The sequence below is a fragment of the Harmonia axyridis genome, chromosome 2, assembly GCF_914767665.1.
Source record: "Harmonia axyridis chromosome 2, icHarAxyr1.1, whole genome shotgun sequence".
Classification (NCBI taxonomy): domain Eukaryota; kingdom Metazoa; phylum Arthropoda; class Insecta; order Coleoptera; family Coccinellidae; genus Harmonia; species Harmonia axyridis.
This window is the reverse complement of record NC_059502.1, coordinates 13,440,603-13,465,365: the sequence shown is the minus strand read 5'-3', so window position 1 is coordinate 13,465,365 and position 24,763 is coordinate 13,440,603. Positions and strand designations below refer to the sequence as shown.

Sequence of the window (24,763 nt, the reverse complement as noted above, 5' to 3'; positions counted from 1 at the left end):
AAGTCGAGAAATAATATTCTTCAAAAAAGTTTTGTTCTTGAAGGAATATAACTGAAAATATAATTCGTGATAATTAGATAGACTGATTAGTATTCCATATGTATATATTTCCTATTGAGAATATGATGAATTTCTTGATGTTCGTAAGCTTCTTGAATAAGATTCCAATGTGTACAATTCAATGTCTGTATTCTAAAAGGTTATTTGGAAAAAAATACACAAAATTCTATTCGAGTAGTTTCTTTTCTAGCTAAATTTGAAAACAACTATTCAGACGAGAAAATTGGAAAACAAATACACAAATATTCTATTTCTGATCGAAATCAATGTAAATTGCATACAAGAAACGACGACAAAGGTGTTTCAAATCGCATAGGAACAACAAACAGTATTAATAGTCGAAAAATAAACTGAATCGAGAATCGATTTCCATTTCCTTTTGATATTTCTTGTAGACCGAAAAAGGGGCTATTACCTTTTGTTCGTTCGTGAATGGTGTGCAAATTGTGTTAAGAGAGTTCCGACAGCCAGAATTTTCATTTCACGATTGTAGACTATACAAGAAAATCATATTTTATTACGTTGATTCCTTGTTCTTTTTTTACAAACAAATTTCTGGTTTTCTGATATTGAAGAAAGCATAGGAACTGTATTAATGAAAGGTCTTAATACTTTAAATCTGACACATACAAAAATCTTTTGCTATGAAAATGTAATGGTACGATTCCAATTTTTGTTTGCAGATTCATTAATACCTATATTAATAATCGATTATTGATACGGTAAATTAACAAACATTTACGTGAACATTAACAAATTATATTGATCAATGGCCTAACACGGACAAGGAATGTATACACAATTACATTTGGCTATGAAAATGTTTGACGAAGTATTAATAACTAGGTTGATAATAGATTGTTGACATTTACGTGAACATTAATAAATAAAGTAATAAATGGTCTCAAACTGACACGTATAAGGAATGTAGACACAGCTATCTTTGACTATGAAAATGCTATATCGAAATGAAAATTCTTGTTTAACGATGTATTAATAACCAGATTAATAATACGCAAAATTTACGTGAACATTAAGAGGACTCATTAATACGAGTTCGAGAAGAAATAATTCGGCTATGAAATAGCAATATATTCCAATTCTCGCAATTCTTGTTTACGAATTTAACAATACCCATATTAATATTGCATCATTAATACAGTAAATTAACAAACATTTACGTGAACATTAACAAATTATATTGATCAATGGTCTAACATGGACAAGGAATGTACACAATTATATTTGGATATGAAAATGTTATAGGTACATATTACGAAACCAATTCTTGTTTGACGAAGTATTAATACCTAGGTTGATAATGCATTGTTGAAATTTACGTGAACATTAATAAATCAGATGGAAATTCTTGTTTAACGGTGTATTAACATCCAGATTAATAATACGCTAAATTTACGTGAACATTAAGAGGAATTATTAATACAAGTTCGAAACGAAATAAAACACCGATTCCCATAAGAAATCCGCTTCGTAGATGGAAAAAGAGGAAACAGGAAAAATCGGATAGAAGATTTCGACGTCTCGGCTTAGAGACGTCGGAGTTATTGGCTGAGCCGGCAGATAAACACTACAGCCCAGCATCCCGGAGCGGAGGATCATCACGAGAAGAGATGCGGCCCGATATATTTCAGATTTCTGCGTGAGTGCCTGTTTTCCGATGCCCCAGGAATTGTTCAACAAGAGGAGCGCGAGGAGTACGTTGCTAAGCGACGGACACACGTCGATCTCCGTGCTGCCATCGATCAACTAAATACCATTTTCTCAGGCTGTAACATGCAAAACGTCTGTTGACAGGAATAACAACGGATAGTCTCGTGCACGAGAAGAGGAAGATTAAGGTTGTGATCGGTGCCTCGAGCTGAATCCGTAGAGCGAGGTGGAGGGTCCTTTTTCAGCAGGATATTCGGCGGATATAGTTATTACGATTTTGGTATGATGTATTTTGTCGTTGTTGAAGTGGTGCGACACTTTGGTGATTTATCGATTTTTGATTCTGAATCTATCGAAGGTGGTGATACCATTGTGATTGCTTTTGGGATGAAAACATTTTTTTTGGAAAATGGCAAAAAACTATTCTGAGCAAAGTTGGTTTCGGGTCTATGCGTCCATAGATTTTTTCTACTCCTTTTATATTTTCTACCGAGTTTGAACGTAGGTGGTCCCATATAACAGGCCAATTGGAAAGCCCCTGGTCTACCACAGTAGGTATAACAAATTTTTTTGGCAAAATTCGATTTTATTATTCAACATAGTTGCCTTCGGGGGCGATATAGCGATTTTACAACTTTTCGATACCATTTTTGGAGTACGATTTGTTTTTCGCATCAAAAGAGGCCTCAGTTTCGGCGATTACTTCTTCATTGGAGCAAAATTTCTTTCCAGCGAGTATTCTTTCAAGGTCCGAGAACAGGAAAAAGTCGCTGTGGGCCAGATCTGGAGAATACGGAGGATGCATAAGCAATTCGAAGCCCAATTCATGCAATTTTGCCATTGTTTATATTGATTTGTGACATGGCGCATTGTCTTGATGAAACAGCACATTTTTTTCTTCCAATGGGGCCGTTTTTTAACGATTTCATCCTTCAAACGACCCAATAACGCTATATAATAATTGCTGTTGATGGTCTAGCCCTTTTGGAGGTAATCAATGAATATTATACCTTGCGTATCCCAGAATACTAATGCCATAACCTTGCCAGATAGCTGTTGAGTTTTTCCTTACTTTGGATTCGTTTGATAGTGTGCAGTCCACTTAGCTGACTGTCGATTGGACTCCGGAGTGGAATGATGGAGCCATGTTTAATCCATTGTCACATATTGACGCAAAAGGTAAGGTGTTGTTGCACTTTAGCAGCTTCAAACACTGCTCAGAATCATTAACACGTTGTTGCTTTTGATCGATTGTGTGGTCATAAATCACCTTCTCGGCTGGTTATAGTGAAACTTACGGAAAATTTTGAGCTGTTGGGATCGCAGTTAGTGATGTTGAGAATCGAAACCGTGAGCGACACTCAAGAAAAACCGGATATAATGCTGCTGTAGCCTGTAGTGTTGACGAAGACCCAGGTTTTTCGATTCCTCAACTAATTAGACATGATTAATAATTTTTAATTGCAGGAATTGAAAAATATTGATATGGACAATTTTAATTTCCATCAAGACGGCGCTACGTGCTACACAAGTAATGAAACAATTGCAATTTTGGAAGGAAAGTTTACTGGTCGTGTTATTTCTCGAAGATTTGATCACAATTGGCCACCGAGATCTTGTGATTTAACACCTTTAGACTTTTTCTCTTGGGATCACGAGTAAGATAATGTCTATGTCAAATGTGTGAATTGGTCATAGAAAATTTCATTATAAGGATATGATGCTGCAACCGTAGCCGCCATTTGATTGATATCGTTTTCCATCGTAAATGACATACCTTCTTCCTTCACAGTGAAATAAATATCCATTGATTTCTCTTAAAATATACTCGTTTATTTTCAATATCAAAATGAAACCCCTCATTGGTGAACACTTTACAACTGCATTTTAGTATTCGGATATCCAGCTATGTGATACTAATTCACAAACATGAATTTATTCGTTATTTTTCTTGCCATCTATCACACTAAGTATGTTAAAAAATTTAAAAATTCTACAAAATCTCAATTTGCTTTGAATATATTGAGGAAAAGTTCTTATTTTAAGCACTTGTATCACGAGCCATTAAAAAATTTTAGAGCATAAGGCAGTTGTTTTGGCAATTTCGCAAATTTGCCTAGCTTAGTGACTTGGTCAAAATCTTGCAGAAAAATTTTCGCTCGAATGGTATTCGACAATAAGAAGGAGAGAAACCTGACTTTATTAAAAAAATTTTGCCGTTAGAAAACGAACCGTTTTCCATTATGAAACACTCAAGTGAATAGTCTTTAATATTTTGCTATTTGTTATCATTTTCACGAAATTTCAAGTTTCTATCTGATCATTTAGGTATTGTTTGGAAACTAGTACAAATTTCTTGAACACAGCATAGAAAGGACCATTTATTATAAATTTTAAAAATTTGTACTCGAACATTAAGATGAAAAAAAGAACATGAATCAGTTAATGTAAGGATACACTTCATCTACCACCCAAAAAATAAGGAGAATTCCAGGGGCGTCTCACTATTCTCCAGCAACAGTCCCAAACGAACCATCACCTCCTAGTTCTCTCTCCTCTCTTCTCCGACAGTTCCTCCACCGAAAGCTGACGCTAGTGGCTGCGTCGCGACGTCTCCGAGAGGAAGACGCCGTCTGAGGCACGCATGTGCGCCAGCCGGCAGTCAGACCAATGACTCCGGTCGATGAGGTCCGGATACCCCGGAGCCTGGACCCGCCCATGTGTAGATGAAGTTATCACGTTGAGGCCCTTTGATCTGCGCTCACGAAAACCGATGCCTATTTTCCCCGAAATAATATAAGCTGTTCGGGCGTTTAACGTGTCCACGTCCGGAGGGGTGGGGGATGAGGCCTCTCCGAGCCTGGATCATCCGGGGGAGGGCGCGGGATCGATGCGGGAGAGGGGGTAAATCGGGAATGGCGATTTTGGTGTGATTACTTGTCTTTGTGATTATTAAGGTGATTTCAAGTTGGATACAGTTTGGGGGACAATTAAAGTTGTTTAGTTTTGATAACGTAATCCAATAAATTTGAAAAAAAAAAAATAGGTGCCTGAAATCCAACAATTGATTTTTTAATGATTTCAATGTACGCCACTGGATTTTCTACATCCGATCTAGTTTTTTAGTTACTGGTTGATTGATATTAGTTCTGAGAGTACCAAAAAATCAAGAAATAAATATTAAATTAACAACCAGAATAGAAATTTGTTCCTCAAAATTAGAATCTAATTACATATTAGGTGCGCAACAAAGTTCCCGATGTTTGTCAATAGATGGCTCCAGAAGTAGGTGCTGGTCGATCCAAAACGTCATGAACCAATCTTAGATCAACAAACTTTCTTTAAAAAATTAGTAATTTTGTTTTGGCGTCATATACTTCTGTTTGTGTGAATATATCTGATCTAATGACGCTGAATTTAAGGTATTGCTCGATGAAGAACCGTGCCAAATGCAAGAACTGATTTTTCCTATAACTGCTATGAAAAGTGCGTATTCTTCATAGCTTACTCAATTTCAAAACTATGTTTTGCTCATACTGTGAGAAATATTATTTCTCTAATTCTGTGGTTATTCCGTTCATTCTTCCACATCTTGTAGAACAAAATCGTGCGAGAATATATCAGAAACGCACAGTCTTCATGGTTATATTTTATTATTCTATGTTGGAACTCCGAACTTTCCGCTACGGCTTTATCTGTCAATTCATCAAATTGCCTTAAAGAAATCAGTTCTGCCAACCAACATTTTTCAATGCAAAAATCACTAAATTATATTTATGGAAATATTTCATTAATTTCAATGAAAATGCAATGAATTAGAGAAAATAATGTATAATACTCGTACAGAAGGCTCATTCTACCACTCGTTCATTCCAAAACTCGCCACTTCGTGGCTCGTTTTTGAATTTTGAACTCGTGGAAGAATATCAATGCCTTCTGCACTTGTATTATAAATAACTATTCTTACGGCACTTTGCCTACACGTCGCTTGGTAGACCAATGAAATTGGGCTTTTGAGTCGTTTCTATGGAAACGTAATAAAGTAGCACATACTGTCAACGAAGGCCATTTTGATTTGAATCAAGTCCATTACTTGAATTATTGAAATTTGTGCAGTTGTAGGAAAAGTATAGTGTGCAACATGTGGAGAAAGTCCTTTTCTCGCTCGTGTGTTTGCGGCACTCGCGAGAAAAGTTGGACTTTCCCCACTTGTTGCACAATATACTATTTTCTGCAATAGGAATTACTGGCCATGTCATTGTCAAGCGATTCCATGTGTTGGGAATGATTCAAAAGCATGAAACTTGGGAACCTTATGAATTGAAGTTAGAGAACATCAAAAAATGGTATTCGTTGATAACCTCAAAAGATGAACAGTTTTACCGTAACGGTATTCGAGCTCTAACAGAAAGATGTAAAAAAGTTATAGCTAACACTTTGAATGATTCATTTTTAACCATTTTTTCACACTAAAGATTCATTTTCATAAAAAAACAACTGAAACTAGGTTTCGCACTTTTATATTAACAAAAGCAGTGCTTGGGTACTGGCTTAGAGTAATGAACACAGATAGAGGGAGAATATGTCATTTTCAGTGAGCAAATTTTGCCCCCAACATGAACTATCAAATTTGACATGAAGCGCGGAAATGAAAACATATCAGTGATACGATATTTCACTTAAATCGCGAGTTTCTCCACAAAAAACGAACTTCTTATGTCCCATAGTGAATCATCGTTTCATATTAACTCAATATATATTGAATTGAATACCTAAATATATCGGAAATTCAGAAAACAGATTTCAAGCGCGCCAAACGACGCGAAAACACCCGATGACACTAGGAGAGCAAAAGTTGCCAAACCTTGGATTTCAGCAGGTAGATAGATATAGAAAATAATAAATATTCCGCTCATTATATATTTTACAAAAGGGAAAAATATCGGATTCCTACTTTGCATATTTAATTGAGAATCATTCAAATAAATATATTTCATTCAATATATTATACATTCATAATTATATAGTAAAATTGTGGATTTGAAAATATATCACAATCCGACAACGTAATCTAACCATGTTATGGACATGTAAAAAGTGCATATACTCCATCTATCTATGTGTATTACTCTATAGGTACTGGTAGGGTGAATTTCCAGGGATTAGCATGGAAAAACTGAAAGCCGATATATTTGGTACAATTAGAAAGAAAAAATTCTGAAATCGGAGACCAAAAGTGTTGTGTTTTCTGATATATTGAACTTATTTATAGAAAAAATCTCTAACCTAATAACAATTTAGGTACATTTTGTGTCCTGTAGAAAAATTTACATATGACCGAAATATTATCACATTTTCCTCTCTGAAATAAGCAGGCAGTGGGTAGGTACGTCGAATTTCCCGTAGTTACACGGGAGTGCCATTTCAGTGAATGAAACCTTTTACAGTGAGCACGGGTTTCGAGTATTCCATTGTTCCAGCATATTCGCAGGATTAATGCTTTCCAGTCATTTACGGCAGCTGTTGGGATAAAATAGGAATCGACAGATTCGGACTGACGCTGGGAATCTACTCACGGTTAGACAATTGCATGAAATGATCAGACACTGATGATTTTCCGGATGTACTTATTTTTCATTTCGTTTGGTACTCGAATATTGTGAATGTGCTTTTCATTTGGTCGTTCCCGAATAATGAAAGGGATGTTTGCAACAAAACGTTATTGACGAAATTTTTAAAAAATGTGCCAACGGAAAAATTGGATATTTTCCATTCGTGTAAATATTTATCAGAGTAATTTCAATCAAAAGAAGACTTTTAAACCGACCATCAATATGTAATTTTACGCAACGTAGCGTGAGTGATGCCACTTGAAATATAAACATCAATCAAGCGGCATATGAATGCATTTGTTTTCGTTATTGGTTCAATCGTTTTTTTGTGATTCAAGTATTAGAATTATTATTTTTAGTCGACATTTGATTGTGAAAGATATTTTGTTTCGTAACATTCTCATTATAACAATCTCGTTGAAAATTAGAATTCAATATTGTTTTAAGTGCGCTGAGTTTTCGATCTTGCGTGTGGAAAACGGATCTATTCATAATCATAATCCATAATCATAACTAGTATGATTTATTCTAATGACACACGTGTTAACTTCAAATCGAGCTTCACAATTTAACCAACTACTTTACTTGAAAATCATGCTCGTGAAAAATTACATATTTGCGCTTGACTTGATATTAAGCTACTTGATTTCACTTGAGCTTACTTGTTACGAATTAAATTATTGATTTACCGGAAGAAAAACGATTATTATTTTCACTTATTTTGACAATCATATAACGACACTAAATCATATTTGCCTCCATCTACCAGGGATGCTCGAAGGGACATTCTTATTCCTAAATCTAAATTCAAATAATTACATCTTATTCAAAATTAGTAAATATATAGTGTGAAACACAAATGAATATCGTTCACAAATAATGATAGAAATCATTTCTTGGAATTCTACGATTTATGATAAGCCTAATCATAGACTAATAATCATGTCAAATCACAAATCTTCGCCTAATCTGACTGAAATGAGAATTGTTCGTGTCGAATTCACTCCCTTTTCCAATATAAACACGAATCTTGTCGCCATAGTTAATTATAACTCTTTTTATGATTCACACCAATTCGTCCATTAGTTACCTCTATAGCTCGTTAAGAAAACGAGAACCGGGCCTGCCGATGAAATAATTTAATGATGCCTAAAAAAGGACAGGAACTACGCCAAACAGTCTCCTGCTCTGGAACAGAACACCTACGTAATTATGAAAATAATTACTGGAAGGAGAAAAACAGTGGCAGGTAATCAGAGAGGCCTGGCGGGAAAACGTACCTAACTGCTCTCAAACAATACCACTAAAAGTGTTATATTTCAAACGGTGCGCAAAAGCACCCCAACAACCCTTCCTATAGCGCTGAAAACTGCGAAATTTCTTCTTGTCTCCGATACCAGTAGTTCTCATCCGGTTTCAGATGTTTCTGAAGGAAAAGAATCCCAAACATTTTTTTTTTTCGTTCAGAGTAATAAAATACATAGATGACACTTATGCCTTTTTTTTCAAGTCGAAACTTTTGGCTTGTTTTTAGTTATCTCGAAATATCACAACCATATAACCAAAACTAATACTATTAGGCCCAGTTTCACCAAACAGCACTTGATCCCAGATTGATTAAACTCCGCTTGTTACTAAAGCAGGCTTAACAGTGTTTTCTGTTTCACCATGCATCAACCCGTCCGAAGATGATCGCGATTAACCAAATCGCGATTAAATAGTCAAACCATTTGGCAACGTTGTGAACAAAAAGTTATATAGTGTTCTGTATCGTATTAGCAGTGATGACAACCATTGGCGCTAGGTGTCAAGTGTCATTCATTCATAACTCATAACATTTCAAAACATTTGTCATCTTGTAAACAAAAAACAAACTTAATTTTTGCCGAAAATGTCGAGTGATGTGCTTCGAAATGTCGGAAACTTGCAGAAGTTAAAAAGAAATTATCCCATTTCACAAAACCACACATTCTGGAAAAAAACTATATAAGTAATTTTATTAACTTATTTATTTTTATTAACAAGTTTAACTGCTTCTTAAATAATATTTCAATCAAACATATCAATAAATTATTCTTTGCAATAAATTTCATAAAACACAAAAACAAAGTTTACGTGTATTTTAAATGGGAAATATTGAGCCTATACATATACTTAGTCATATTTTGATAAAATTGAACCAAAAATTAGAAATTTCCGGAAAAATAATTACATAGACAAGAGTTCCATACTGATAAATAATTATTAATCTCAACTTGAAAGGTTATAATCCTCCGAAAATGGCCGATTAGTGCTAAATCGCGATTGGTCGATTAAATGGCGCTTTGTGTGGTGAAACGCTGCATTACATTAATCGTGATCTAAGGCCTCACTTAAGAGCCAAGTCAAGATTAAAGCATTTGGTGAAACTGGGCCTTAGTTTCAACATCCAATTCTCATTTACATCAAAATGAAAAACAGAATTTCGTCAATACAACTTTATGAAAAAAATTCTAAGATAATGTTTTTGCGAATGATCTAACACAAATTTATGCTCGTATCTGGTGACACCATTCAAAATATTTATAAATAATCTCCGCTTTTCACATCCCCACAGGACCATAATGAAGTACAAAAGAAGGCAATAACACGCCAATCTGTGACATGTAATTTGGCCAATTGATCTAAGGGGGGTTACCGCTCCTAATGCTCGTCTATTTATCCTGGCGTATTAATCATATAGGGAGAGAGAGGACAAATTCACTCCCTCGTAAAGCCTGTAATCATATGGGGAGACTGAATAGCTTTATGGGTTCGAAAACTTGTTTTTAAGAGGGCGATAATCTGTGTAGTACAAAACTGTTTTTTGTGAAACTGGATAGTTTCGACTTCCGGCGATGAATTGTTATGAGTTATTAATTTTAGTGACTTCTTTTTGAGAGTCGATCTTTATTTTTCACATTTTCGTTCGTTATTGGACGTTGTAGAATATAAGAATCGAATGAAAATTAGGGAATTTCATATGAATGATGGACATTTCGTTTTATTAATCTATTACAAAAATAATAGATATCTTTTTGGGAAATTTTTCTAGTAAAATTTTATCGCATCAATATATAATCAAGCTCTTGATTTTCAGATAACCAAGCTGAGATTAGAAAAGTTTTTGATGACGGGCGATTTTTTGATGATTGGGAAAAAAGTATTTTGAAGTATATCTTTTGAAAATTAAGTACAATTGCTAGCAAAAGCTTTTATCGTAAATTACCAAAATACATAAAGAACGGTGCAGCAAGTAATTCTATCATATACTTGATTTCAGTTAATTATTAGTATCAATGTAATAGAACATAATGATATTTTGTTTTTTGAATTGAAGAAAGCGTAAAATCTCAAAATTGAGACATACCTTGTTCCAAAAAGTTTGCAAAAACGAGTAAAATTTTTAATTTGAGCTTGTGTATTTTTTAAAACGAATATATAAAATTTCCTTTTATCTATTTTGATTCAGTATCCTCAACTAACTTCAAACTATTGAGATGTTCTTGATTTGTTCTCGTTTCAAAATTTTGCCAACAACAATTGAAAGGAAATTTGTACTCATCTACAATTAATTTTAAGCATTATTGTTCAGGAATAACACAAAATAACATATGATATTAGTGTATGGTGTCTTTAAAATAATATTCGCGTCTTTTAAAGGTACACTTGCTTGAAAAATTTCAATTCCATCGAGGACCGAACACATTGAAAATTAACAAAAAAAAAAAATAAATGGAAAAGATGACAATTCCATAAACTTGTAGAGGCCATATTCAAATCCCTGCAGTGCATCATTCGAAAGGAAACATTCACCCCTTAAAAGCTCGATAATCACAGGGGATGTCCCATGATATTGTGGATGACAATGAGCGGTGTACTTCACTCTACTTTGATATACATAGGCCTGTTGACATAAGGCCGGGCATTATGCATAGAGGATCCCGATATTGGGGGCCTTTTGTCCACTCCATAATACTATTTGCGAGAGGACCTTATCTTGCAACGATCTAGCCTGATCAATATTCACTCTTCACGATGAACTCACTACGTTTACGGCCTTTATTGTTGTTTAAAAGGGGACAGATTTTTTTTCGGACGAGACAGGTGTTGATGGAAAAATGTTCTGGGATATCGGGGACATACGGGAATCGCAATGAGTTTTCTAGATATTATGAAAAAAGGTCAACGCTTCTTTACTTTCTTCTTACTATGGAAATATTCTTGAAAATTATGCAAGGGCGTGCCTAGACCTTAATATTGTTTACAATTTTTTTTTCCGAAAGAAATGACTTTTTGGCACAGACATTTAGACATTCGAACTCATTATAATTTTATCAATGAAATATCTAATATAAGATTTTGATTGTTCACTCAATTATTTCGAAGTAAGATTTGGTTGGCCTGCCTGTTGCAATAACCAACTTTTTTTATTCGTATTTGAATCAATCTATCACAATCTTGTAATCAATGTATTCGCAAGACTCAAAATTATCTAAAACTGATGTACCCGTATTACTGCTAAGCACTTTTGGATCGATGTGAAGCACCTTCACGGCCGGCAATAGTAAAACCGGTGGAAAAATTTGAGCTCTTGGATCAAGTTAGCGATGTGAGGAATTAAAACCGTATGAGGTAAAATCTTTCAGTTTTTTATAATTTTTTCTTCAATTTGTCACACAATTTTCTCTTATTTTTTCTAATAAATGGAGAGGGGGGGTTATGTTCCCTCATTTGAATTATTTTTCATTGAAAGTAATGTCACCCTTCAACCATACCTCACCTTTAAAATCGGCCACGGACGAACGGAATAAGAAATCTCCAACTAAAAAACGCATAAATTTTTCAGTCGAACGACTCTCTTTCTGCGAAAAACTGAACCGGAAACGAGCACCCCCCCCCCTTATACCCCCTCTCGCGAATAAAGGTCGCCGTCGAAAATCAGAAAAAACGCAGGGAAAACGATCCGTTTTTCCGACAAAGGACCCGCTGGAAAATATAAGGAGATGAAAGTAATTCACGGCGCGAATAACTAATTTCGCAGTTCATCTGGACGCCTCTCGGTCTCCTCATCAAGCGGGCAAATTTGCATTTCCATCCCGCTCCCGCCCCCGCGCGTCGAATGCAAATGGCCGCCCCCCTCCACCCCTAATGAAGGAAGATTTCGACAGGACCGGGGAAAAGAACTAATAGACAAAAGGGGCCCGCTAGCGCGCGCTCCCTCAGACGAAAAAATAATATCAACCGGCCCGCTTAGACGGAATGCTGAACGCTGTTTGGTTTGTCCCCCCTTCTACGACCCCCCGCCCTGGCGCAAATATTGGTGGAATTTAATTAATCCCGTTCTGAAACCGGGTAATAACTGAGCGGGACTTCAGTGCCGCTGTTTATCCTGGAAATTTCTTTTCCGCTTCGCTGGGAATCGAACCCGGGGACGTCAAGCTTTTGGCATAGTATCAAAGCTTAAATTTTTCTGAATGCAATTTCCCCAATTAATAGGGTCAGATAGAAATGGCCACTAAAAATATCACGTCCTAGTGCAAAAAAACGCAACAAGTTGATATTTGGTAGTAGTCTCGTAGTTTTCCTATTTTTATCTCCATTTTCAGTCAAATATAGATAAAATAATAATAATAAAAATTCTAGCTTATCAGTCACTATACAGTAGGGATTCAAAACCGAGAGCCGAGAGGTTGAAGCATTCGCCAGTGTGACTTTATTAGTAGTTTTATAACATTTCAATGAAATCTATCTGTAGATTTTGGTAGTTTCAGAAATATCTTTCTAAACTTGGCCAAAAAGCCCAAGGCATCTTCAGCTCCTGTTGAAAGACAATTTTCCAGAGCTGTTCTTACAGCAGTTACAGTTACAAAAACACGCAATAAGTTAGGCGGCAAACTACATATAAGATGCCTCATGTGTCTTTAATCCTGAATAGGAAATTATGAAATCAAAGCCTGGAGGTTTCCCAATATTAAAAAACTTTATTTTTCATTTTGTTATGATTTAAAGTGATTTAATTTATGTTTCTATTTAAAAAAAAATTGATATTTTCGGTTCTTTTATACAATAACTTCAATTAATAAAAATAAGGGCAACAGCCTATGAGTAACACCATCGCAAAAGAAAAAAGGGAGAAAGAAAAATTGATTGTAGAAGGAGGGATCGTTGATTCAAAGTGCTGTCAGTCTATGTCTATAAATATTTATAAATTTCATTTGTAAACATTTTCTGAAAAATTCTTGATAAATAACTCACGTGCTCATAGTGGTATAAATTCTTGCCACATACCTGAAACAAAAAATAGGAGTTAAATTCGATTCTTATGGGTAAGAAAACAATAATAATAAATTCAATACCAAATCACCTCATTAATAATTGAATTCTGAAGTTGTAATTCCAAAATATTATTTTCTCTATTTCAGTATCGTAATGAGTTCATTACAATACTGAAAATAGTGGTGTAATGAACTCGTTAGAGTATTCTTTTCAGTTATATTTTTCATTTTGTGATTGTCTACACTGACTTCCGATCCTATAAAACTTCAACACCCGTCAATTGTCAATATAATATAATTTGGATGAGGTGAAATGATTTTCGAAATTATCCCCAATTCATACAGACAAGATCTTCATTACTTGTATTGTTGTATATTGATAGAATTTTTATAAATTATTGAATATGTTTTATTTTGTGCAGGGTATTTGAAAAACAAATTGGCGATAGACTGATTCCTGCACACTACAAGGATATGTACATTTTCATGTTGTAGCGAGCAGGTGGCGCTGATTGAACTATATCTCATGACGCTTCCGTTCATTAGGATGGAACAATAAACATACTTTACTTTGATCTACATTTATGACTCCAAAACAGATGTACAACATCTTGTTGGGCATAAACATGAAGCCAAAGACCATGGAAGTCGACCATTTGTGGGAATTGAATAAAAGGTTTTCGAGTTAACAATGAACATAGTACTGTATAGTTTTTTCAAGTTCATAATGAACATAGTACTCTATTATTACGTGGTCATCATCCATTGTTATTATATTTACTTATAGTACTCTATATTTCATTGAAAACTCTTGTCATATCAAATTGACACAATGTTCAAGAATAAGAAATAACCTATATACCTATACTTTCTTATAGTACTCTATATTTCATTGAAAATCTTGTCATATCAAATTGACACAATGTTCAAGAATAAGAAATAACCTCAACCTTGAGTTGGAACGTCATCGAAAGATGACATTTCACTCTTCTTCTTTATGGTATGAACTAGATAAGTGTAAATTGTTTTTTATGCAATAATTTTGAGAGATAATACTGAATGAAAAATAGTACTCTATAGTTCATTTATTTTATTAATGGTATGACGTGAGCGATAGAAGGAGTAGTCGTTGCCAGACTGTAAAAACAATTTTTCTACTACTTACAAAGGAGCTAGTTTTCGAACGCATGAGTGTTGGAATTGTCTTTTACAACGAGTATTAGACGATATTTACTCTATTTCAGTCAAGTTTTAGAAATATTGTCGAAATTTAATGAGAAATTCAGATTATACATCCTAGTGACTTTTGTACTGTACCTTGGCAGTTGGTGTGACTGTTACGAAAATTGACAGAATACGGAGTTTTAATCTGATTCGTACGTTTCGAATTTTGTAATAATTTGTAATTACGCATTAAATTCGTGAATTATGTTTGCCGAAATCGATTCAACACCACCAGAATAAAGAGAAATTGCGAATTTTTCAAATCATTTAACTATATCAAAATTATATTATATTGAGAATTGACTTGTGTTGAAATTTGATAGATCAGTGTAGACAACCACAAACGAAAAATATAACTGGAAACAATGCTGTAATGAGTTCATTACAGAACTGTTTCTAGTACTGTAATGAACACATTACGATACTGAAATATAGAAATACATATTACAAGTGGCGAGACAACGTTTATAAACGATAAATCGGAATCACCTGTTACGAAAATCCTCAAGGACCCCAGCGTCAAAAGAGGAGCGCAGGAAGGAGAGATCCCGGAAGACGCAAGACAGCTATTGGCAAAAGTAAACAGGAGCGTTGACCACAAGATCCGGGCCGGGGGGCCACAATGCAGGGTAAGTGTCCGGCCCATTATCCTGATTGCTCGTCCTTACCCTGCTCGAACGCTCTAATCCATTTACCCGGGACAATTTTCCCATCTCTCGACTGCGCTCTCGACCTTTTTCTTGCGTGAATGGGGGATTTTATAAAGGAGGAAGAAGAGGGGGGCCGGCCGAACCTGATATTCTTCTAGAACGGGGAAGTTTTCGAGATTTGGATGCTCAACTTGGAAGGGTGATGAAGGAACTTTGGCGTTTATAAATCTAAGGCTTCCTAGGTTTTTGTAAGATTCATTTGAAAGTAGGAACGAGAGGAAAAATTGTAGAAATTCAATTGATATGGTATTGATTAAATTTATAATATTTCTATATGGGAATTATTTCAAAGCGACCTAACGTTAAAAAAGTTACTATCTACAAAATGGTGAATGCGCCTGTTATCTATTCTTTCAATTATATTTTCAATTTTTTTTTCTGCAATAGGCTAGATGAAAGTATCAAAGAATCCAGGATTTCTGTCATCCAAGCAATATCTTTTCCATCCTTTCTTTCCACTAAAAGTTGACAACGTATATATTATAATCAAATCTGAAAACAAAAGAGAAAAAAACCGAAAAGGAGTAATAAATGTTATAATTTCCATTATGATGATTTCAAGTTAGCGGCCCATTCTAAAAACGAATCTGAAACTGAACGGATAGCTCGGAAACGACCATGAAACTTATAAATTGGACAAATATTCACCAAGTGGTCAATCGTTTCTTCTACACCACACTCAAATAGTGGGCTTTCAATAGAATGCCATTTGAAAAGCATATTATTGCACCGACCATGACCAGTCCTAAGTCGCTTTAAAACACACGAAATTTTCCTGGGGTGATTGGAACCTAAAACTGGAAGGATCAACGATTAGACTTTTGTTGAAGACATTAAAAGAAAAATTCCTTGTCACTTTCATTATATTGAAGGAAATTATTAATCCATAAAGGTTCTGGTGACTTCAATCTGGCATTTCTAGTATATGGGATGTAAGATATAATTGGAAAAAAATTCGAGTAGAAATGAAATTTATCCTAAGATTTCTCGACTGCAACCTGTCTACGAGACGGAAATATACATGTGATAGCACTGGTAACCGATATAAAGGTGTAGATCTAATAGTTCCACTGATAATTCTATCATATTAGAAACGTTAAGTGATGCATCAATTTTATGAACATGAGCACTATTGAACCAAACAGAAAAACAGTATTCAGCAGTTGAAAAAACCTAGCCAAAGCTGCCGTTCGAAGAGTGCTGGCATCAACACCCACCAGCTAATTTTTGAAGAATATTATAACTTGATCAGTTCGATTTTCAGTTCGGAAAATGAGTGTTATAAACATCACGAAATTGTGAATGGGTTATAAAGTCTAAAAATCCAAATCCAAATCCCAAAATTCAAATGTTCCTAAAAATTGATGATCCAAAATCAAACGAAACTAGAATAGTTATTTATAATACAAGTGCAGAAGGCATTGATATTCTTCCACGAGTTCAGAATTCAAAAACGAGCCACGAAGTGGCGAGTTTTGGAATGAACGAGTGGTAGAATGAGCCTTCTGTACGAGTATTATACATTATTTTCTCTAATTCATTGCATTAGGTTAGGTTAGGTTGCATTTTCATTGAAATTAATGAAATATTTCCACAAATATAATTTAGTGCTTTTTGCATTGAAAAATGTTGGTTGGCAGAACTGATTTCTTTAAGGCAAATTGATGAATTGACAGATGAAGCCGTGGCGGAAAGTTCGGAGTGCCAACATAGAATAATAAAATATAACCATGAAAACTGTGCGTTTCTGATATATTCTCGCACGATTTTGTTCTACAAGATGTGGAAGAATGAACGGAATAACCACAGAATTAGAGAAAAATATAATTTTCATTAAAGGGGTCCATACCCGTTAGGATCGATTTTTAAGATTTTTATCAGGGCAATGATTAAAGCAGAAATCAAGCGAGATTCGGCACGTCTCCAACCGTGGGCTGAGCCTCCCTCTGACTATGCCTCCAAAGGGTCGCAGACCGGCAGTTGGCGTTGCCTTTACGGCCGCCCGAGCTGATGAAATTCCGTCCGATATCTCACCCCTCCCTCCCCGCAGCCTGTCTCTCCTCACCCCAGCGGGTTCCAGATAGTTACGACTTTCAGGAATTCAAATACGATCCCCGATATTACACATTGCGCAAATTGTTCGGCTTCCACGATCGCCGATATTCGCAGATGCCGCAGCCAGGCCAAGGCATCAGCGACGGCCTGACCGGGGCAAATTCTTGATGGGTTTTTTCCCCCGCCAACGACGACGGAAAAGGAATACCGGCTGGAATTCGATTATTTCGTCGTTTGGTCCATCGGGCCATAGAAAGATTACTGTGTTGTTGTTTTACCATAAGGTCGACCCGAAAATCTTTTCTCTAATTCTGTGATTATTCTGTTCATTCTTCCACATCTTGTAGAACAAAATCGTGCGAGAATATATCAGAAACGCACAGTTTTCATGGTTATATTTTATTATTCTATGTTGGTACTCCGAACTTTCCGCCACGGCTTTATCTGTCAATTCATCAATTTGCCTTAAAGAAATCAGTTCTGCCAACCAACATTTTTCAATGCAAAAATCACTAAATAATATTTATGGAAATATTTCATTAATTTCAATGAAAATGCAATGAATTAGAGAAAATAATGTATAATACTCGTACAGAAGGCTCATTCTACCACTCGTTCATTCATAAACTCGCCACTTCGTGGCTCGTTTTTGAATTTTGAACTCGTGGAAGAATATCAATGCCTTCTGCACTTGTATTTTAAATAACTATTCTCGATGATATACATGATGAAGAATACTGCCGTGTGCATCGACTTGCTTACTAATAAGTATTCGCTTAAATAGTGTACCATATCATTTAAAAAACAACCCCATAACCTCAAATTACATGTGGTAATCAAATTAAATATCAATTACTCGAAAGTCAACAACAAGAACACAAGAAAATCAAGTCACAATTAATTCACTAATTCATAAGAGATTTTTCGTCAGCACTCTTTTGAGCGTCGAGAATTTACATTGAAAAAGATCCAAGCCATCAGAAAATCCCATATAAGTATCCATCATACAATTCAGAGTTTTTTTCACCCGAATCAGAACAAAAACAGAAATTATATATTTGCAAAATCTTGTGTCACTCGACCTCTATGGCCATTTGAAATTCAAGAGGATCATCGTACACCCCCTAATTTGACCAATCTAACAAGCGCAATTAAAGCAGCTTCTAAATCTAAGTGCCATTATTTGCCAATATGGTAAACGATTTTCTTGAAAATTATTAAGGGTATAAAATAAGTGTTCAAACTAGGCGAAGTTCCGCTTTCTAGCAAATCGACCCCTATATTCAATGTAATCTTGACCTTCAGCCTAATTCAACTTCTTAGAACTTTTCTGTGAAGTTAAATTATATTTAAAATTTAGAACAAAAAACTGACATTTTGCAAGTTGCTTGATAAAATAAATACCGCAATTCACTTAATATAAATTTCATTTTAAGACCTTGTAATTTCTACTATTCCTTTGGCAACTTCTGGAATTTGCAATAAAATTTCAAGTTCGTCGCTGAAACCAAGTCTGCAATTAGATAAAGTGTTCGTTTCTCATCTACCTTCAGATCATTCGGTACTTACACCGATAAATAAAATGAAGTTTATTCATCAGATATTTCCCACAAACGCAAGATGAATTCTCGGTAGCGGTATAAACTGAGCTAAACGACAACAGTCACGTTAGTAACATGCATAGTATATAGATACAGTGGGTGCAATAAATCCATTCTGATATACTGCTCTACGCCCAGACGACCCTATTGTATGTTGATGAGGTACCACTACTTCTTGTCTTCGATACACCGTCTGTCGCGTTTCTTTCGTTTATTTTTTATACTCCAAATATCATCTAACCGAGCCTGGCTCATCGGTGGACCAGACACTGAAATGGTTTGTGGAATAGAAAAATGTCGCTCGAATTTCCTCCATTCCATTGTTTTAATTCTGAAAGGAACGAATAGGACGGATATCGAAAAAATTCCAGGAATTTGCAGTCTATTGAAAATGTCGTACGGAAAAAATTTCTTGTACGTTCTTATACGAGGAAAAGTGAACAGCTAAAAACAGCTGTCGAATGAAATATAGTCTGTTGGGACTGTACGCCTAGAGGAAATGCAGAAATTTTTTGTGGTTGAGTTGACGAAAATAATTTCTATATTTATGTGGATTTTGTAAGTCTTATTTCGAACTTTTCTGTTGGTGCATCTCGGATTTCATAATGAAAAATCAGAATATTAGGAAAAATTAAGTTTTCCACTATCATTTTTGCACTTTCTAGATTCTTCTTTGTGCAAAAAAAAGTGGTTTTTTATTCATCAACATAGCCACCTCAAAAAGTGATGCATGTATTCCAACATTCCTCTGACTTTTCAATACCTTTTCTTAAGAAATATTCTCCTTTACTTTGGAAATAGACTGTAGTCTATTTCCAAAGTAAAGGAGAATATTTCTTGTAGTAATAATTTCTTCATAAGAACCAAATTTCTTTCGTTGGAGCATATTTTAACCGTTGTTGTCGATGAAACAGAGTCTGAATACCAGTTATCAAGCCATTGCTTCGCTTGGGCAGTATTTTTTCCCGTCAAAAAACATTGTTTCATCAATACACGAAACTCTTCTTTATCCATTATTCAAAAAACATATAACATTTAAATATCTCGTTCCAGACATAAGTATGATCGCTCAAGTATTCACTCTCTGATCAAACCAGCATCAGTTCTTGTACCTGATCTAAAACCCTAGATAAATCTCAATCGACTGACTACCCGGTATCCATTCTTTCTCGCTACTCCTTTCCTAAAAGGAATAATAGCTCTCAGAGGCGCAAACAGAAAAGGGTGAGCGATCTAATTAGACCACACAGACCTTCTCGACGTCTCCAAGAAGGTGAGAAATAATCCTCGTTGTACCCATGGGAACCGTACGTGCGAGATCAATTTGTGCTAATCTTCACAGCGTCTCCTCGTCATCGACTCCGCCTGTCAATTTGAAACGGAGGAATCGTACATCGAAAAATTTCAATTGTATTCCGTTTCCTCCAATCGGTTCATATAGGTATTTTTATAGCAACACATTGTTCCTTTTGGTTCTAGTTGTTCAATAGGCTATTTGAAGAATATTCAGCGATGTTTATTGATCACGCATGAATAGCAATCATATAAGATTCAAACAGGACGCAAAGGCGATTTTACCAAATACGTCATCAGTGACGTCACTTGTATTTATAAATAATAGATTATCATAAATGAAAACGTTGTGTTCAGTATTGACTCAGCTGTTTTCATGGAAAGTTATTTGCATGTTAATAATAATTTTATTTTCATTTGATATGTAGTATTTCATTGTACAATTACAAGATATCCGGATATTTCGCTTTCAAGCCGTCCTACTCGACTTGACAGCAACAAAAATCGCATCTGTTTCGGATTTCGGAGAGTCTTTAATCCTATGCATAGAGTAATAAACGTAGATAGAGGGAGTATACGTAATTTTTACATGTCTCCAACATGGTTAGATAACGTTGTCGGATTGTGATATATTTTCAAATCCACAATTTTACTAGATCGTTATGGATGTATATATATCGAATGAAATATATCTGAGTGATTACCGATTAAATATGCAAATTTGAATATTTGGAATCCAATATTTTCCCTTATTGTCGAATTTATAATGAGCAGAATATTTATTATTTTCTGTATCTACCTGCTGAAATCCAAGGTTTGGCAAATTTGGTTCTCCTAGTGTCATCGGTTGTTTCACGTCGTTTGGCGCGCTTTGAAATTTGTTACTAAATTTCTGTTATATTTAGGTATTTATTTCAATATATTTCGAATTAATATGAAACGATGATTCACTATGGGACATAAGAAGTGCGTTCTTTGTGGAGAAACTCGCGAATTGAGTGAAATATCACTGATATGTTTTCATTTCCGCGCGCTTCATGTCAAATTTGATGGTTCATGTTGGGGACAAAATTTGCTTACTGAACATGACATATTATGCTCCTGTATATTGTACTGGTACCTCACATTCGGTACTGGTCTGAATTACCTATCACAATATCTGAAATTGAATTGATAACCTCTGAAATACAATTTTCTTCTTCCGAAATATAATTTGCCGTTTCGGAAGTACAATTCGCTATTTTGTATATCAACTTTGTTATTCTGAATACCAATTTCTTAATCTGAACTTCAATGCCGTTTTTCTGAAATTGAATTATCTCTTCTAAAATTGAATTTTTTCCCTCGATTCTACTTTATACTTTTCTAACATTCATATTTTCTGAAGGTCATTTGGAATAGGTGTTGAAAAAATTTAAATAAGATTCCCTATTTATAATATAATAGATCGAATGAATTTCAACACTAAAAAGGAACTGAAAGGGTTAAAACGGATCCAATGAAAAAGCCAAATGAATATCGATTTCGTTATAAATATTATCGGGGTAACATCAACCGTTTGTCTCAACATCTAAAATGAAGTTATGCAGATTTGTTATCGAGTTCAAGACGCCCCCTGCGATCGTGTCGAGAAATCGCAATGAATGGCATCTCCGTCCTGTCGTTGCCAACTTGACAAACTCGACAGAAGTCGCAAACTTCGCAACAGTGACTGCAACTACCTGCCTCAGCCGGAAGGAAGGAGGTAGGAGAGGAGGGGGAAGGGGAAGGAGGAGAAAATGGGCGTCGAGACGCCCTGTCCTGTCGGCGACGATCAAAGGCTTTATAAATAACATAACACAATCTGCCTTCGACGTCGCATCTGCGGAAATTTTATTAGTCGGCGGAGTTGCCGCATTAAGGCTGTGCGTTTCCCTCTGTTCGAGGAAAACATCACAATGTGCCGGCAAGAAGCCGAAGGCTGAATGATTGAACACGTTAAATTATCCGGAAAAATGAAAAATTCGGAGATCGCAATCGTTCAGTTGATGGTTGAGTTGGCGTTTTACTTCAGACGGTTAGAGAAGTCAGCTTTGGCCGTTTCTATTTTTTTTTCAGGTTGGCAATAGACTTTCCAATAGATGTTTTGAAATTTGTGGGGATTTAGGTTTTGGATTTTTGGTTTGGAAATCCCTCCCTTCTTTATTAAAGTACAAGTACAAGAAGTCAGGGCCGCCGCCAGGACCGGCAAACCGGACATTTTGCCGGAGCGCCAAATTTTAAGGGCACAATCAGATAATAAAAAAGGACAAATTCTTTTATACAAGAATGTTTTCTCAGTGAAAATACCAGTCCTTGTAGTAAAATAATAAAAATTACCGAGAGCAAATTTTTTTTCAAAACGAATACAGTTCTCAACTAAAGTTATGAAAATAAAAATAGGTATTTACGTCGTATTTTTACTATAGACTAATATAGAGCGTTGTACTTTCAAACTATGATTTCAAATTAAAAATTTCATAAGGAATTGAAAACATGTCTGAGGAGAATAACAGAGGCTCCTCAAAGAAAATTGAGACAAATTAGGCCAATCAGGGCAGCGAAATTTCATTTTGCCGGGCCGCCAAAATGTCTGGCGGTGGCCCTACAAGAAGAACATATTTCAACAGAGTGCTGGATTACCATACATAATTAAGCATTTGTAAATCAAACACTAAACAACTTTGCTTCCGCCGATTTTTTTCCGAAATTCGGGGCTTTATTGTAAGAAACTGTTTATAAATTAATGATACGTATTGTCCATCGCTGGCCACTACTTTCTCCCATTTCTCGGGCCACATACGAATCCCGCGTTGAAAAAACTGGTCATCTTTTGGAGCGATCCACGAATCGATCCAATTTTTTCACTTCTTCATATGACCATAAGTGCTGGTCAGCCAGGCCGTATGCTATTGATCGAAACAAGTGATAGTCCGAGGGAGCAACGCCTGGAAAATACGTCGGTTGTCATTCCCATGACTTTCAGGCGTTTTGAAATGACTTGTTGCGTCACTCCCAATAATCCGGCTAATTCTTGTTGCGTTTGACATGAGTCTTGATCAAGTAAAGCTTCTAATTCTGCATCTTCGAAAACCTTCTCTCTTCCACCGCCATGCTGGTCTTCGACGTTAAAATCACCGTTCTTGAAGCGTTGAAACCACTCTCGGCACATTTTTCACTGAAAGCGGCCTCAACATAGATATTTGAGAGGATTTGATGAGCCTCAGTGGCAGATTTCTTTATATTGAAGCAGCCTATTAAAAGCTCCTGCAAATGACGAGAATTTTTCTCGTAAGATGACACGTTTAATAGGGAATAATTCTATGAAGCAAACACAAATCGATAGCGTTATGTTTACAAATACTTATAAAGCTTATTGTATGACATCTACGATCTATTTATTTCGACTACCGCTTGCTACATCCATCTATGGCCAAACGGCGGAGCAAAGTTGTACACCTAAAATTAAGGAGATGAATGACATGAAATACAAACAGCTTGGCTATTCAAACTCAGGAAGAAACATTTCACTGCCACTGATACGTATTATTATAGATATCAATCATTACGCGAGGAACAGTCGAGCACACTCTTAAGTCCCCTTTACCCAATAAATTCCCTCCAACCATCCAAATCTAGAGCTCATAACGAAGCCATTCGAGCAGTCAGAACGAAAAAATCCACCGCACACACACGCGCCGAGATTTGTTCTTTTGAAAAAGGTATAACTGAACACGCAACGTCTCGTCAACGTGGCGCTAATTAGAAGAGTAGGACTCCTTTTGTCTCGCCACGATTCACGTTTCGGCTCTTTTTTTTTTTTTTGTTCCGCGACAGAGATATTAGTTGGTAAAAATGAGCCATCGGTTATTGTTGGTCTGGATATACGACGCCGAATGCGTCTTTTTAATTAGGGAACAACATCTGGGTTTTGTCGTTGCAGGAAACAAGAGACATAATTTCGGAAGTACGTATTCGGCACGCTCATTTGGACATTTGAAAAAATCGGGCCGCTGTGAGAGGAGGTAGGCGCTGGCAGCTTTTTTGATTTGTCCGACAGACTCGAATCGGTAGACGGGGAAGGGTTGAAAGAGAATGGAAGAGGTGATGTGAATATACGAAGATGTAAAGATACGGTGATTCTGCTTCCTTCCTTTGATATTGCGGTTGTGTTCGACATTTGTAAGGAGTATAATACTGGACGATTGTTTCAATGTTTGTTT

At 35.7% G+C, this 24,763-nt stretch overlaps 1 protein-coding gene across 7 annotated transcripts in view; it reads right to left on the bottom strand.

The window, feature by feature from the left end:
- LOC123674153 (protein pangolin, isoforms A/H/I/S) overlaps window positions 1-24,763 on the bottom strand; it is a 269,346-nt gene that overhangs the window by 55,133 nt on the left and 189,450 nt on the right. For 5 of the 7 annotated variants that reach the window (XM_045609051.1, XM_045609052.1, XM_045609047.1 and 2 more), the window contains exon 4: window positions 13,620-13,652. The exons of the other annotated variants lie outside the window; for them this stretch is intronic. In XM_045609051.1, the coding sequence (XP_045465007.1) occupies window positions 13,620-13,652 (33 nt within the window). The remainder of the gene's footprint in view (window positions 1-13,619; window positions 13,653-24,763) is intronic. 7 annotated transcript variants of the gene reach the window in all.